Source organism: Malaya genurostris, chromosome 2 (genome assembly GCF_030247185.1).
Source record: "Malaya genurostris strain Urasoe2022 chromosome 2, Malgen_1.1, whole genome shotgun sequence".
Taxonomy (NCBI): Eukaryota; Metazoa; Arthropoda; class Insecta; order Diptera; family Culicidae; genus Malaya; species Malaya genurostris.
The window spans coordinates 350,807,501-350,821,361 of record NC_080571.1 but is presented as its reverse complement, the minus strand read 5'-3'; the positions used below and the strand labels follow the sequence as shown (position 1 = coordinate 350,821,361).

At 38.4% G+C, this 13,861-nt stretch overlaps 1 protein-coding gene across 10 annotated transcripts in view; it reads left to right on the top strand.

Moving 5' to 3' along the window:
- LOC131432119 (dachshund homolog 2) overlaps nt 1–13,861 on the top strand; it is a 130,954-nt gene that overhangs the window by 96,045 nt on the left and 21,048 nt on the right. For 5 of the 10 annotated variants that reach the window (XM_058598219.1, XM_058598216.1, XM_058598214.1 and 2 more), the window contains 4 exons: nt 5,344–5,578; nt 5,657–5,766; nt 5,828–6,022; nt 6,179–6,439. In XM_058598219.1, the coding sequence (XP_058454202.1) occupies nt 5,344–5,578; nt 5,657–5,766; nt 5,828–6,022; nt 6,179–6,439 (801 nt within the window). The remainder of the gene's footprint in view (nt 1–5,343; nt 5,579–5,656; nt 5,767–5,827; nt 6,023–6,178; nt 6,440–13,861) is intronic. The other 5 variants (XM_058598221.1, XM_058598220.1, XM_058598218.1 and 2 more) reach the window with 1 other exon arrangement.

Sequence of the window (13,861 nt, the reverse complement as noted above, 5' to 3'; positions counted from 1 at the left end):
TTGAATCTGTAAACACCAAAAAAGTCCACTGAAAACCGTTATATGATTTGTAAATTGTGATACATAAATTCCCGTATTTGCAACTCGAAAATTCTTAAATAATGTGATTTTCGATCAATATTGACGACCTTTTTTATTCAGTCCATTTTTTAAAATTTCCCAAACAATTTAAATTTTCGTTGATTGGCAAATTTGCACACTTGAAAAAAGCTGATATTTTGTCACCATTGACTTTCATTTCGGTTCAGATAATATACAAAATTTACAGGTTGAAAATCCTATGCATATTGAAAATATCTAAATCTTACGATTTTCGGCCGGTAATGACTTTCCTTTTTTGTACAAATATACAAAATACAAAATATTTGACATATTTCTGAAAATTGTCAATTTCCGGTGGTTGTCAATTTCAATTAATGTTGACAATCCTACATACCTTGGAATGATGGATTCTAAAAAATTCCTTTGACCATTGACTTTTCATTTCATTCAAATAAAATTTGATTTTTTTTTCAAACATAGTAAATTTTCATCTGTTGACAACCCTAAGGAGTGTATCGAAAATAAGCTATCCACACATTTTTCTTTTAAATTATGATAAAAAACGATATTTTATTCTAAATAAAAATTGACCCTCTATTGTACGAGGTTAAACTTGAGCATAATGAAAACCGGATGAAATTTAAGATATTCCTTCTCGAATTTTCGAACATTTGATCGAACGCTCTTCACCAAGTTCCGGACAAGTATGCATCTCATTTTTTGGACGCTTCAGCCCAAATTTTTTTGAACTCCTGCATGTCCCCAGCTGCCTAACCAGTCTTCTTGCAGACCCTCTTCACGATTGCCCAGTAACGTTCGATGGGTCGAAACTGAGGGCAATTTGGTGGATTTTTCTCAACGAAATTTATACCCTTTTCCGCAAGCCAATTGACAGTGGTTTTGGCATAGTGAGCTGACGCTAAATCCGGCCAAAACAGTGAAGGTGTACTATGCTTCTTATATAAAGGCATCAATCTCTTCTGGAGACACTCAGATTGATAGATTTCTGCATTTATAGTTCCTCACATCCTCCCCAACGACGACAGTAAAGTGTTGTGGACCTGGAAGGGTTTTTGAGTCCTCCTTTACATAAGTCTCATCGTCCATTAAAACGCATGCATCCGGACACTGCAAAAGACGCGAATACAATTTCCGGGCCCTTGTTGCTGCTCGCTTCTTCTGTTCTACACTTTGTTTCGAGATTTTTTGCTTCTTGTAGGTACTCAGGTGATTTCGCCTCTTGATTCGCTGGATCATTCCGACACTTGTTCCTGCTTTTTTGGCCAAATCACGTATTGACATTGATTTGTTCTCCATGATTAGAGATATCACTTTCTTGTCCAGTTTCGGGTTGGAAGAGCCGGGTTTTCTGCCTCATTCTGTTAGCTCATCCAAAGAATAGTGTTCCCCAAACTTATTAATGATGGTTTTAACACTGGCATGATGAATTCCAAACCGCTTGACCAATTTTCGCATATTAATACCCTTCTCAATCAGCCATGTGTCCAGAACCTTAATTTTCATTTCCTTTTCAATACGCGACATTTTTAAAACGCAAAATTTCAAACCCACAAACAAGTAAACAAACAAAAGCTGACAGCCAAACGCACAGCATGCTGTGATCGGAGTATAAAAACCCATCACAAATACATGCGTACAACACAAATGTATGTGGATAGCTTATTTTCGATACACTCCTTACGCACTTTAAAAGTACCTTATGATCAAAAAAGAACCGGAATTTTCATTTTAAAATTCCCGCGCTTGTCCAATCGGTAAACTTTTATTCTCTCAACGTAGGCAACACTTTTATACACATTCTGTCAAATTTGGACGCATATCGTACGATTAGTTTTTGTTTGGCGTCTATTCAAAGAAGTTGAAAATTTTTCGTGTGGCGATTTTTATAATGGATGAAAATTTAGAACAACGTGCGTGCATCAAATTTTGTGTTGCAAATGGATTTAATTGTTCCGAAACGTTGAAAATGTTAGAAAAGGCCTTTGGTGAATCGTGTCTATGAAAAACACAGTCATACGAGTGGTATAAACGCTTCAAAGGTGATCGTACAAGCTTCGATCATGATGAGATCCCTGGCCGCCCAACAACATCTGTTACTGAAGAAAACATTGAATCGGCAAAGCAAATCGTGTTTCAAAATCGTTCTGTACCGATTAGAGAAATTGCTGTGTTGTTGGGCATCTCTTATGGATCAACCGAACACATTTTAACTGATGTCTTGGATTTGAAACGCGGCGCTTCTCGGCTGGTGCCAAAAAAGCTGAATTTCATTCAAAAACAGCGTCGTGTTGATGTGGCCAAAGAGATGATTTCCAACGCAGATAGTGACCACACATTCATCGAATCTATGAACTGAATGTGACGTAGAAACCGCATAACAATCGATCGAATGGCGCTTCAAAGGCGAGCCGTTGTTCTAAATTTTCATCCATTATAAAAATCGCCACACGAAAATTTTTCAACTTCCTTGTATAGACGCCAAACAAAAACTAATCGTACGATATGCGTCCAAATTTGACAGAATGTGTATAAAAGTGTTGCCAACGTTGAGAGAATAAAAGTTTACCGATTGGACAAGCGCGGGAATTTTAAAATGAAAATTCCGGTTATTTTTTGATCATAAGGTACATGTACTTGCCTTTGCATTCAATTACTGTTTCGTATATTTTTTTAAAAATTGTGAAATTTTGCTTTAACAAACCCTATGTATTTAGCAAATGTTTAAATGTTGTTATATTTGATCAATATTAACTTCTCTTTTCATTCAACTCATGTTTAAAAATTGTTCAACAATTGTGATTCTTTTTGCAATAATGGAAATTGACCATTTCATGGAACAGTTTCGAGATGAAAACAATCACTAATGACCGAGTTTTGAATTTCTTCATGAAAGTTTATTACCAAAAATGAAATTGGCATCGAAAAGAAAATGCTGCCCATCCTGCTGATGGCAATCATTATTTCATTACTTTTACCGCCCAATATGAGTAAGACTGTCACTGCTACATTCAACCAGCGCTCAGTTATGACTGTCATATATGTGACATTCATCTGTATAATACTCGAAACATTCATATATGACCGCCCGGATAGCAGGCAACGTGACAGTCTCTATCCTCACGGCATTCATAGCAAACCTTTTCAGTCTTAGGTACAAACTTAGGAATTTCATTTTATTCTGTCGCGTGAAGGGATTGTTACCAACACTGATGATAAGTGTCGCAGGTTCGGTGCAAATGACAGACGTAGTAAATCTTTCAACTATTCTATTCAACACAAGCCAACGAAATTCCCCGATCGCAGAACTAAACACAGAGTGAATTAAATCTTGTTGATTTAAACGAACTAACGAGTGCAAAGTTTCCAGAAGAAAGTAACAGAAAAAAAATTGGTTCTAGTACTGTAAGTTTGAATACAGTTATTGGGACGTGCGTTTAAGGTGCATGTCTAGAGTCTACACTGTAATTCCAGTTCAGATAAAAAAGATCATTTTCGTAGTCTCATAAATAGTAAGTGTCGAAAAAAAGTATAATTTCAAATTTTGTTGATCTACTGAACGGGAGCATGTGTCAAAGTATTCTACAAGAATTACTTTCTGTACCAATTTCTATCGTTAAGCTTTCCTTTGTTCAGCTGTCATGTAACAATAAATCCCCAGGGCAAAACAGAATTGAATTTCACATTTTTATTTTTTTTAGTTAAATTCTTATTATAGTCGTTTGAAAACGTGACATTAAAATTCTAGTTTTCGGATTGCTGTAGCAGGAAATAATCCACAAAATCAGATAATTTATAATAGCATTTTGAAAGCTACTAAAAGTGTACCATTTTCTCGTAGAATAATTTAATTATGGGAAGAAGATTCGCAAATCGCATTTTCTATATAAGCTCATGAGCTTAGTAGAGTATCAATAACCTTAGTATGAAAGTATGCACAATTTATCTATATTCGAAAGCATTGGTTCTGATTAATTGGTTCATCCGGAATCACTGCCGCATGCCGTTCGAGAACACACTTTCCCACTTTGGTCGATAAGCTTTCTGGACTTTCTGCATCGCCCAGAACTGCCGAACCGAACCGCATTTCCTTCCCCATAATCATTTTAAACGATTTCAGCTGTTATTTATTATTATACTCCGCTACATATCAATTCAATGGCCCCCTTTGGGAACATCTTCAAAAATTCCTCTACACTTTTTCGCCCCAAATTCAATTTCCATGTTACAGGAAAAAAAAAGATGCACTCACACACACACACACTCACGCAATCTTCAGAGCGCAGCGATGCACTCCTGATCAATATGAATTTTCTCTGGAATGCGATGGGCTCTGGTCTGGGCCGTCTGGTCTGGCGTATGGCGGTCTGGATCGGACCGAGACTTCGGATGGCAGATGCAACGCGAGGACGGGATTCGTACCAGACCTGCCATTTATTTGACGCGATTAGCATAAATACCTTCTTCGGGAATCGGGATGAGCAGCGCCGTTGAACGTTGTTTTTTTTTTGATAACAACCCGTGCGTTCCTTGTCCAGTCGATCTACGATCCGGGCTCGAAATCCGACCGCGTTCGTGATTATGTAAATTATAAGTATGGCACGCATAAATATTGTAGAGAATAGTTTGCGTACTACGAAGTCGGAACTGACAGCTCTATATGAAGAGCTCTTTCTCTCACTCCGGCCTGTCAGCCAGTCGGTCTGAGCACCAGTAGTTACTGAAACTGCCGCACGACGGCGGGCTCAGAGGAGAAAATGTTGATGGATGTGTAGGAGGCGGCGCCAAAATCGATTTGAATTTCACGCGATACATAAATAATCCGGTTGACTGGTGAGCGGAGAGGTCCGATGTGCCTTATCGAGTCGATTGCCTGCATGGTGACTGCACATAGTAGGCGACGATGTTCGATTTTCTGGTAAATTTTTCGGGGCTTTGAAAGAGGTGTAATTTTACAGTCTCGGCATGCTTTTTGTTTTCGAACGTTGCCACGGTTGCCATGTTTATAAAGAGAGACAAAAAACTGGCCTACTATAAAGTACGGATCAAATTTTGTTTAATGATTTGCTGCCATTTATCGACGTTAGTTAGTCAGTTGATTGGGGCTTAACGAATTATCTACCCAAAACGGTTCCCACCGATTCTGTACGTATATTGCAATAGCCAATCTCACCGGAGTAATTTATTTGAGAAACACCACAAGTAAACAGAATAGAATCAATAACAGCAAACACTTGTGACTTTTCTCAAGTAAGCATTTCATTCGTTACCAACGGTTTGCAGCCTCATGGCTCACTGCCATTACAGATCTACCGCGGTTGGACAAGTCGCCTCTGCTGGCCAATGGCTACAACGCACCCCCGACGCACCTCAACCACATTCCGTTCATGCAGATGAACCCGCATCCCGTTGGTGGTCACCCTCTGATGAGTCCCGGTGTGAACCCGCATGGAATCCCGCGACCAGATGGGTCTATTATCAAGGGACAGAATATTCCCGGCATGGAAGCCATCGCTAGGTAAATTACCATGTTTTTTTTTCCCTGTGTTGTGGTAATTTCTGTTTCATTTCAAAAAAACCCTCCAAAACAAAACAGAGCTGCTTATGAGGACATTGTTAAACATTTGGAACGACTACGAGAGGAGCGAGGTGATGATCGGACTGTCAGTCTTGAACAGAAGCCACGTGACCTGAGCTCCCAAAGCGGTATGTTCGTAAGATCTTTAGGCGAAAACCGTTTTTAAAGCACCTTTTTCACCCGTCACAGCTCCGCTTCCCGAATCGCCGAATGGGGCCAGTCCGGTGCTGAACCTGTCCAAGTCCGGTGGTGACCAGACCAGTGGTGGCGCCCCCAGTGAGCGAAGTAATCAAAATTCACCCGAACCATCGGTGCACGAAGAGGACGAAAATATCAGCGAAGCCAACATATCGGACACCGAGGAACCCAACGAGAAGGAAGAAGGTAAGCAAGCAACACCAAAGGTCAATGATCATCTTTCGCGTCTTCGGCGTCTGATCCTGACCGAACCCAACCCAATATCCCTCTCGAATTAAACAGTGAAAACATGTGAATGTGTGCCATTATCGTGTTCGTTACTTTCTCGTTTCTGCTCCGCAGACATCAGCGATTGCGAGCGGGACATTTCATCACCGTTGCCGGCCACGGTTCCGGTTTCGCAGGAAATGGAAAGCCGCCAGCAGGCACTCAACTATTCCAGTCTGGCGGCCACGGCAGCCGCGGTGGCCGTCGGCAATGTTCCGACGGCCCAGGATCCAACGCACTCGTCGACGGAAACACTGCTACGGAACATCCAGGGCCTGTTGAAGGTGGCCGCCGACAATGCCCGGCAGCAGGAACGGCAAACCAGTTACGAAAAGGGTAAGATTTATTTAGGCTTGGTTTAATTTCTAAAGAACGATTCGGAGTGGGGGTTGGAGTACTTCTATTTAGTGGAATAAGAAAATATCTGTTCAAGAATTTAATGCTGTTCTAAAATCAATTATTATCAATCCCTACCCGATCAGATGGTAATAACAGAATTATAACAACTGGAGTAATTTATTTCAGAAATATTTTGTGACAAATTTTGAAATATTTTTGGCTGGTAAGCTGTTAAAATAACAAAAATCCTAAGAAAAAAGACTCTAGCGGGAACAAAATCGTAACCTATTCTGAAACGTTCGTATCACAATTATTATTGAGTTTGATATAACTACAGAAGTCCGAAAGCAGAAATTTATAACAATGATTGTAATAAATTAGATAGCAAATTTAACACAGAAAAACTATATCACAGCCAACTTTTAGCATCGTTCCAATCCAAAATTGTTGAACATTTTTTTATTAAATGAATAATTTATTTAATGATCTGGTTTCTTCTTTTAGTTTTTTGAAATTCTGTTCATTATAGTTCGATATAAAGCAACGGAAGAACTCATTTTTTCAATTAATGAACCTTATCATGAGTCTTGCAAATGAAAATTGAAAACATCATAACTGATATTGTTATTATATTGTTATCATAAATTTAAACTTTCAGCTGTTTTCATTTGTTAAATATCTCAAAATAACACAAATTGTTATACATATCAACTGTTGATATACTTGTGTTATGATTTACTTATGTGCATCTGATCGGGTAAATGCATAATCGGATTCGGTATTGAAGTAAAAACATCATCAGTCAAATTAGAGTAACAAAACCACGATAGTTTTGTCATTTTGTCATTAAAAGCACAATTGGAAAATCAATCGATTTACTAGGTTCCTTTTGCAAGGACGTTTCTAGATTAGAGACAATCCTTTGCTCGAGTAAGTTCAAGAAGATACTCCTTCGAAAGTTCTGCTTTCTTCTTTTCATCTGTAATATAAATCACAACTGTTTCCCGTTATTTCAAATTTTCCGCCAAATCATTTATTTTGTCGTGAATACGACTTACTTTACTATGGGGCGCCTTTTCAGAATTTACCCTCTGGGAGAGTGATAAGTTTTTGATCGTGAATATCTTTTGTTGTATCTAACATATCAACATAATTTTTATTATAACATTTTTCTCGTACCTCAGTATGCATAAAAGGATAACACTTGATATATTCCGTTCATTCTGTTGTTGAGCAGTTGACTGAGCAGGAAGTAAAGCAAGTGCATCTTTCCGGTTGGGTTGGGTCCAGAGCTCAGTTCCAGTTCTATAACTATCAAGAATTCGGTTCAATATTGAATCGATTGTGGGACGTTTGGCGAGCCAGCTTCGCTTCAAACAAGAGCGATTGCGTCATCCTGGTGCTGGTCGTTTGCATTGTGGCAAAATACAACGAAAATTGAAAAGCGATGGGGAACATTGTACAAAATCAGCTCTTCTAATTGATGCTTCATTTATTCCTGCCAACATAGTTGACTGGTTCAGTAAAGGTTAAAATCCAATTCTAGGGTTCAGTTCTGAAATTCAGTTTCAGAATCCAATAGCTGATATTTTTTTCAATTCCCAGAAGCCAGGTTTAAAATGCGGTTCCTCGCCCAGAATCCGAGGCCAGAATCAAGTACCAAAATTCTGGAACTGAAACCGAATTTCAGAACTTGATTCTAACTCGTGATTTTGGAATCGAGATCTGGATCTGAGATCAGGATTGATTCGAGACCTGACCCTTGGATGTGCATTTTGAAACTGAGTTAAATTGTATTTCATTAATTGAGTTTCATTAATTGAGTTCTAAACTGCATTCCAGAGTCCAGGTTCGTAGCTCTAAATCAGAATGCAAGTCTAGAGTTTGCCCACTAATTTGTCACTTGAGCGTTTAGTAGAATAATTTCAATGGAATAACGAATTTTAACACCATTCAATTCTACTATATATAGTGAAATTGCACGGTGGCAAAATATTATTCGACTCGACTTTGGTTCCAAACTTCAGTTGTACAATTCGAGAAGTGTAACTGAGTTTAGGAACTAGATTCGGAAGATCTTTGAACTACATTCTGGATCTTCTGAGCTGAATTGTCGATCCTAATTTGAAAACGAAATCCTGGACCGAAATTATGTAACTAAAATTCAGAATCCAGGTCCAGAGTTCAGTGCTTGGTTCAGAATTCAAAACCCGAAAAAGAATCCTGGTCTCGAATGATGAGTTTAGCTATTCAGAACTCAGTTACCGAGTTGAGGTTCAGAATTCAATACCCGAATCTAGCGTCGAAATTAAGTTTCAAATATCAATTATAGAATTCGAATCAAAAATTCGGTTCCTGAATTCCAGTTAAAAAAAATCAAAGAAACTGACTTCGTATTCACGTCATCCAGTTATGTCTCTGACATTACTCACCCGCATTTTTTTCCTATTTGAATTGATTAGTAAGCGAAACTTTTTATCAAATTATTCTTATTGAAATAAGTCATAAATCGTGGGTTTCGTTGTTGTTTAGGATCAATTCCTTTTTTTGTAAACTGGATCCTCAAAATATCAAGTATAAATATATAGGGGAAAGAGGGAGTCCAAAAGCGGGATATTGCACAGCGCTCAACAACGTATGACCTTACTTGGCGCGAGTGAGTTCAACTTTGGTACATCTTACGGATACAATTTCGATGCACAAAAAGAATTTTATTTTAATTGTATTCGATGCCAGTAGTCTTGTTTTTTTTACTGGTACATAAAACTTAATATTTTACACAATATAATTTTTGAAGTGTTTTTTTAAGAATAAAATAAATATATAGCTAACGGAATATTGACTCCATAAATATTTGTTGATGTTAACGGAAATATCTTGAAATTTTTTCATACAGTACCTCGCTTTGCCCTCTACATGGGGTAATGCGGGACAGAAAAATTGTTTTTCAATCGTTCTGAATAATTGCAAATTTAATTAAAAATTGTTTTTAGTCGGGTTATTAGTCACTAAAGACAGTGAAAATTTGTATACGAAAAAACTATCTCATTCAAACATTTATTGGTGTTTTTGTTTGTACAATAAGTACGAGGTCTGTTCAAAAAGTTCCCGGAATTTTTAAATTGCGCGCGTCTGGAGAGTCCGGTGGTCAAAATTTTTTTTTTATTGTGTTGGTACATATGTCCCTAATGTATGGTGAAATTTTCAACTGTATTAATTGTTTACATTCTGTCTTGTAGCGGCTGGTGTAGACGTGTTTTTTTGAGCTCGGCGATTTTTGTTAGTTTAAACAATGGAATTTGTATTAAGTTTTGCGTGAAAAATGAAATAAAGTGTAACCAAGTGTGCGAAATGTTACAGAGAACCTACGGTGAGTCTGCTATTAAAAAAAACAAGTGTTTACGAGTAGTATAAGCGTTTCCAAGATGGCCGCGAAGACGTTGAAGACGACGAACGCTCCGGTCGACCCAGCACGTCAATAATCGATGAAAATGTGAGAAAAGTGGAAAAAATGATTATGGGTGATCGCCGAATCACTATTAGAGAAGTTGCTGATGAAGTTGGCATATCAGTTGGCTCATGCCATCATATTTTTTCAAATGTTTTGGGCATGAAACGAGTGGCAGCAAAATTCGTTCCAAAACTGCTGATTTTTTGGCTAAAAACAAGACTTTAATCATGCCATATTCACCAGATATCGCTCCGTGTGATTTTTTCCTGTTAACAAAGTTGAAGAGACCCATGAAAGGACAGCGTTTTTCATCGATTGAAGAGATAAAGGCAGAATCGCTGAGAGAGCATTACAAAAAGTGACTATCAGGGGTGTTTCGAAGACTGGAAAAAGCGCTGGCATAAGTGTATTATATCTAGGGGGGATTACTTTGAAGGGGACCATATAGATGTAGACGAATAAATAAATATTGTTTTAGAAAAATGAGAATTCCGGGTACTTTTTGAACAGACCTCGTACATCGTTCTTCGGCTTTTCAGTGCTTAAAGCAGTTCAAATTGAACTGCCATCTCCGCCTAGAACGCGAAGAAATCGATATCTCATTTAAATAGTGAAATCAGCTTTACCCTCCCTTCCCCTATTATTAGAATACAACTACGTAAATTTCTTTCGAAAAGCTCTAACGAGTTATATGCCGCAAGCCCGGTTCCGCAATCGATAGAGAATAATGTGTTTCACTCTGCTCTTGATTAGGGTTGTTTTGTAAGATAACGGATAATCGGATCGAATTCCGAAATTCGGAATTTAGAGTTGAAAAATAGGAATGCAGAAGTCAAAATATAATCTTTAGTGTACATTATCAAATCTCCAATACTCAATTTCCAATCTGAAATTTTAAGTCACTAGGTAAAAATTTTGATGAGGTCTGTGGTACTTTTTCATTCTCAATAGCAAATCCCACATCTCAAGATATAAATTCCTTGTCCTAAATCGAAAATTTCAAGTCCCAAATCCCAAGTCCCAAGTCCCAAGTCCCAAGTCCCAAGTCCCAAGTCCCAAGTCCCAAGTCCCAAGTCCCAAGTCCCAAGTCCCAAGTCCCAAGTCCCAAGTCCCAAGTCCCAAGTCCCAAGTCCCAAGTCCCAAGTCCCAAGTCCCAAGTCCCAAGTCCCAAGTCCCAAGTCCCAAGTCCCAAGTCCCAAGTCCCAAGTCCCAAGTCCCAAGTCCCAAGTCCCAAGTCCCAAGTCCCAAGTCCCAAGTCCCAAGTCCCAAGTCCCAAGTCCCAAGTCCCAAGTCCCAAGTCCCAAGTCCCAAGTCCCAAGTCCCAAGTCCCAAGTCCCAAGTCCCAAGTCCCAAGTCCCAAGTCCCAAGTCCCAAGTCCCAAGTCCCAAGTCCCAAGTCCCAAGTCCCAAGTCCCAAGTCCCAAGTCCCAAGTCCCAAGTCCCAAGTCCCAAGTCCCAAGTCCCAAGTCCCAAGTCCCAAGTCCCAAGTCCCAAGTCCCAAGTCCCAAGTCCCAAGTCCCAAGTCCCAAGTCCCAAGTCCCAAGTCCCAAGTCCCAAGTCCCAAGTCCCAAGTCCCAAATCCCAAATCCCAAATCCCAAGTCCCAAGTCCCAAGTCCCAAGTCCCAAGTCCCAAGTCTCAAGTCTCAAGTCCCAAGTCTCTAATCCCAAATACTTGCTGGACGCATAGCAAAACTCATTTCTGCTTTTTCCTTAAAGAGAGCTTATGCATCAATGTGGAAGCCAACTTTTGCACCGAGGCCCGGCGAATAACATACCATATAATATACCATTCAACTCAGTTTGTCCATAGCAGAAATATATTTGTGTAAAAAAATTATGCTCTCATTTTGCTCGGAAATAGGTGAACTGATTTATATGAAACTTAGATTTAAATAAAAGGTCTTATTGTCCCAGAGGCTGCTATTGAAATTTGGTCAAACCCGTAATCTTGTTGTAAAATTTTTAACCGTTATTCAAAGCGACGATTCAGAAAACGAAAAATTTCATCCAAATTTTGCTTGAAACTATTTTTAATTTGTGCCAGTTTATGACCAAATAAACTTAGTTGTGTTTTATTCAAGAATTTGTTGGAAGATTCCCTTAAGGGCTGAGGCCAGTAGGTCGCGTAAAACCACGTGGCTCGCTGTGCGTGTTACATTATTCTCCACGCTCTCTCGCAAATGTGCAAAATGACTGTCGATGTGTCACATAAAATCCAATAAAACTACCGCTTGTTTGGCAGCCTTTTTGAGCCGATTTTATTTCTCTCTCATGATTCGTTACGTTAACAGGGAACTATGGCAGAAAAAAAGGCGCGTGCATAGAAATCGACTTACCCTCACAAAAATAGCATTCTTTTATCGCGACAACATATAACATATGTTTTTATGCATTAATCGCATCTAAATTAAATTATCTAGACATTGTCAGGATAGATTTTTGATCGATGCTTTTGAAGGCGAAATATTCAACGAACAAGTTGAAAGTTGCCGTTTTTAGCTATGCAATTCTTCCTACAGAAAAAAAAAGACTTTCCCGACCGCTAAAGTCAATGAATCATTCTGAAATTTTCACGGAATAATATAAACTAATTTTCTATGAAACTGTCAGTTGGGTTTTTTGATATTCGTCGCCGTTTCTGAGAAAATCAGATTTGAAGTGTGAAAATAGCCCTCTACAACGCCCTAAAACACACTGGCCTCAGCCTTTAATAATGTTTATGAAATTATGAGCAACACGCAAAAGGCGTATTCACACCTCTAGGTGGATTAAAACAGGATTCTTTGGAAGAGTTCAACAAAATACAGCTACGTTTCTCTTTTTTATATTCGTTCATGAATTCTGTTGATAGCCTCAAGGCAGTGCTACGCAACCACTGCTATTCTTGCTGTTTCTTAACAAATCTGTTTTGCATATGTCGATGATTAGAAACTATGCCTCGCAGTTTGCTCTGCTGACGACACTGTAACGAGTGAAACGTATTTATGCATTAACCTTCGATTCGCATCGTTAAACATTCAACTTTGGTTTTGAAAGTGACGGAGTTTGGAATGGGAATATTGTAAAATTATAAATGATAAACGATAGCACGTAGAGAACCTTGGAGAAGTTTTCTACCCGTTGTATACGTAGAATACATACGGTATAACCAACGCTCGCATTTTTTTACGAAAAACAGTACATTTGAAGCGCTCTCAAAAAGAATAAATAATGAAAAAAACATGATGAGACAAATCTATTTGTTGTTTGCATGTATTTATATTCGATACCTGTAGTCACTGTTCTTTCTGACGTTTTCTATTGCGGTAAATTGAAATTTGATGCGTTAAGGATTTAAATTTCTGTATGTAGTTCTTAATGTGAAGAATTCAGTACATTTCAATAGAAAAATACGGTACACTTGTGTTAGGATAAAAAACAGTACGCAGTATTTCGGTCGAAAATACAGTACAAAATCTGTAAAATGCAGTAGGGGAGAGTGTTCGATTACCGGCATCCTTTCATTTTACGCTTATAATTTCTGACTAAGTGCACATTTTGCGGACATATATGCATCAATAGAAAGCTAAAGTCCCTAGCTAACAGCTGATCGAGAAACCAAGTTGATTCATTTGATTGAAAAAACTTTATTAACAATGTAGTAAAGTGATAAATTTTGACCATTTCAAAAAAGGTGTTCGATTACCGGCACCCGAAGAAATTTCGGAAAAATATAAGTAAAGAAAAACTAAATTTATTGTTTTCGGAGACGTTTCGGACAAAAGTCTTCATTGTCTGATGGCGATTTCGCCTTGGCTCTCTTGGCCGATGATTTGGATGGTGGCGCCTTTGGTGTTGATTTGACAATTTTTCACGATTTGTCGAAAAAATGGGGTGCCAGTAATCGAAATCGGTAGACATTTTTAAAATGACGAAAAAAAACTTTTTTTCCGAAATTTTGATAGCATCCGGTATTAAATCACGAAATA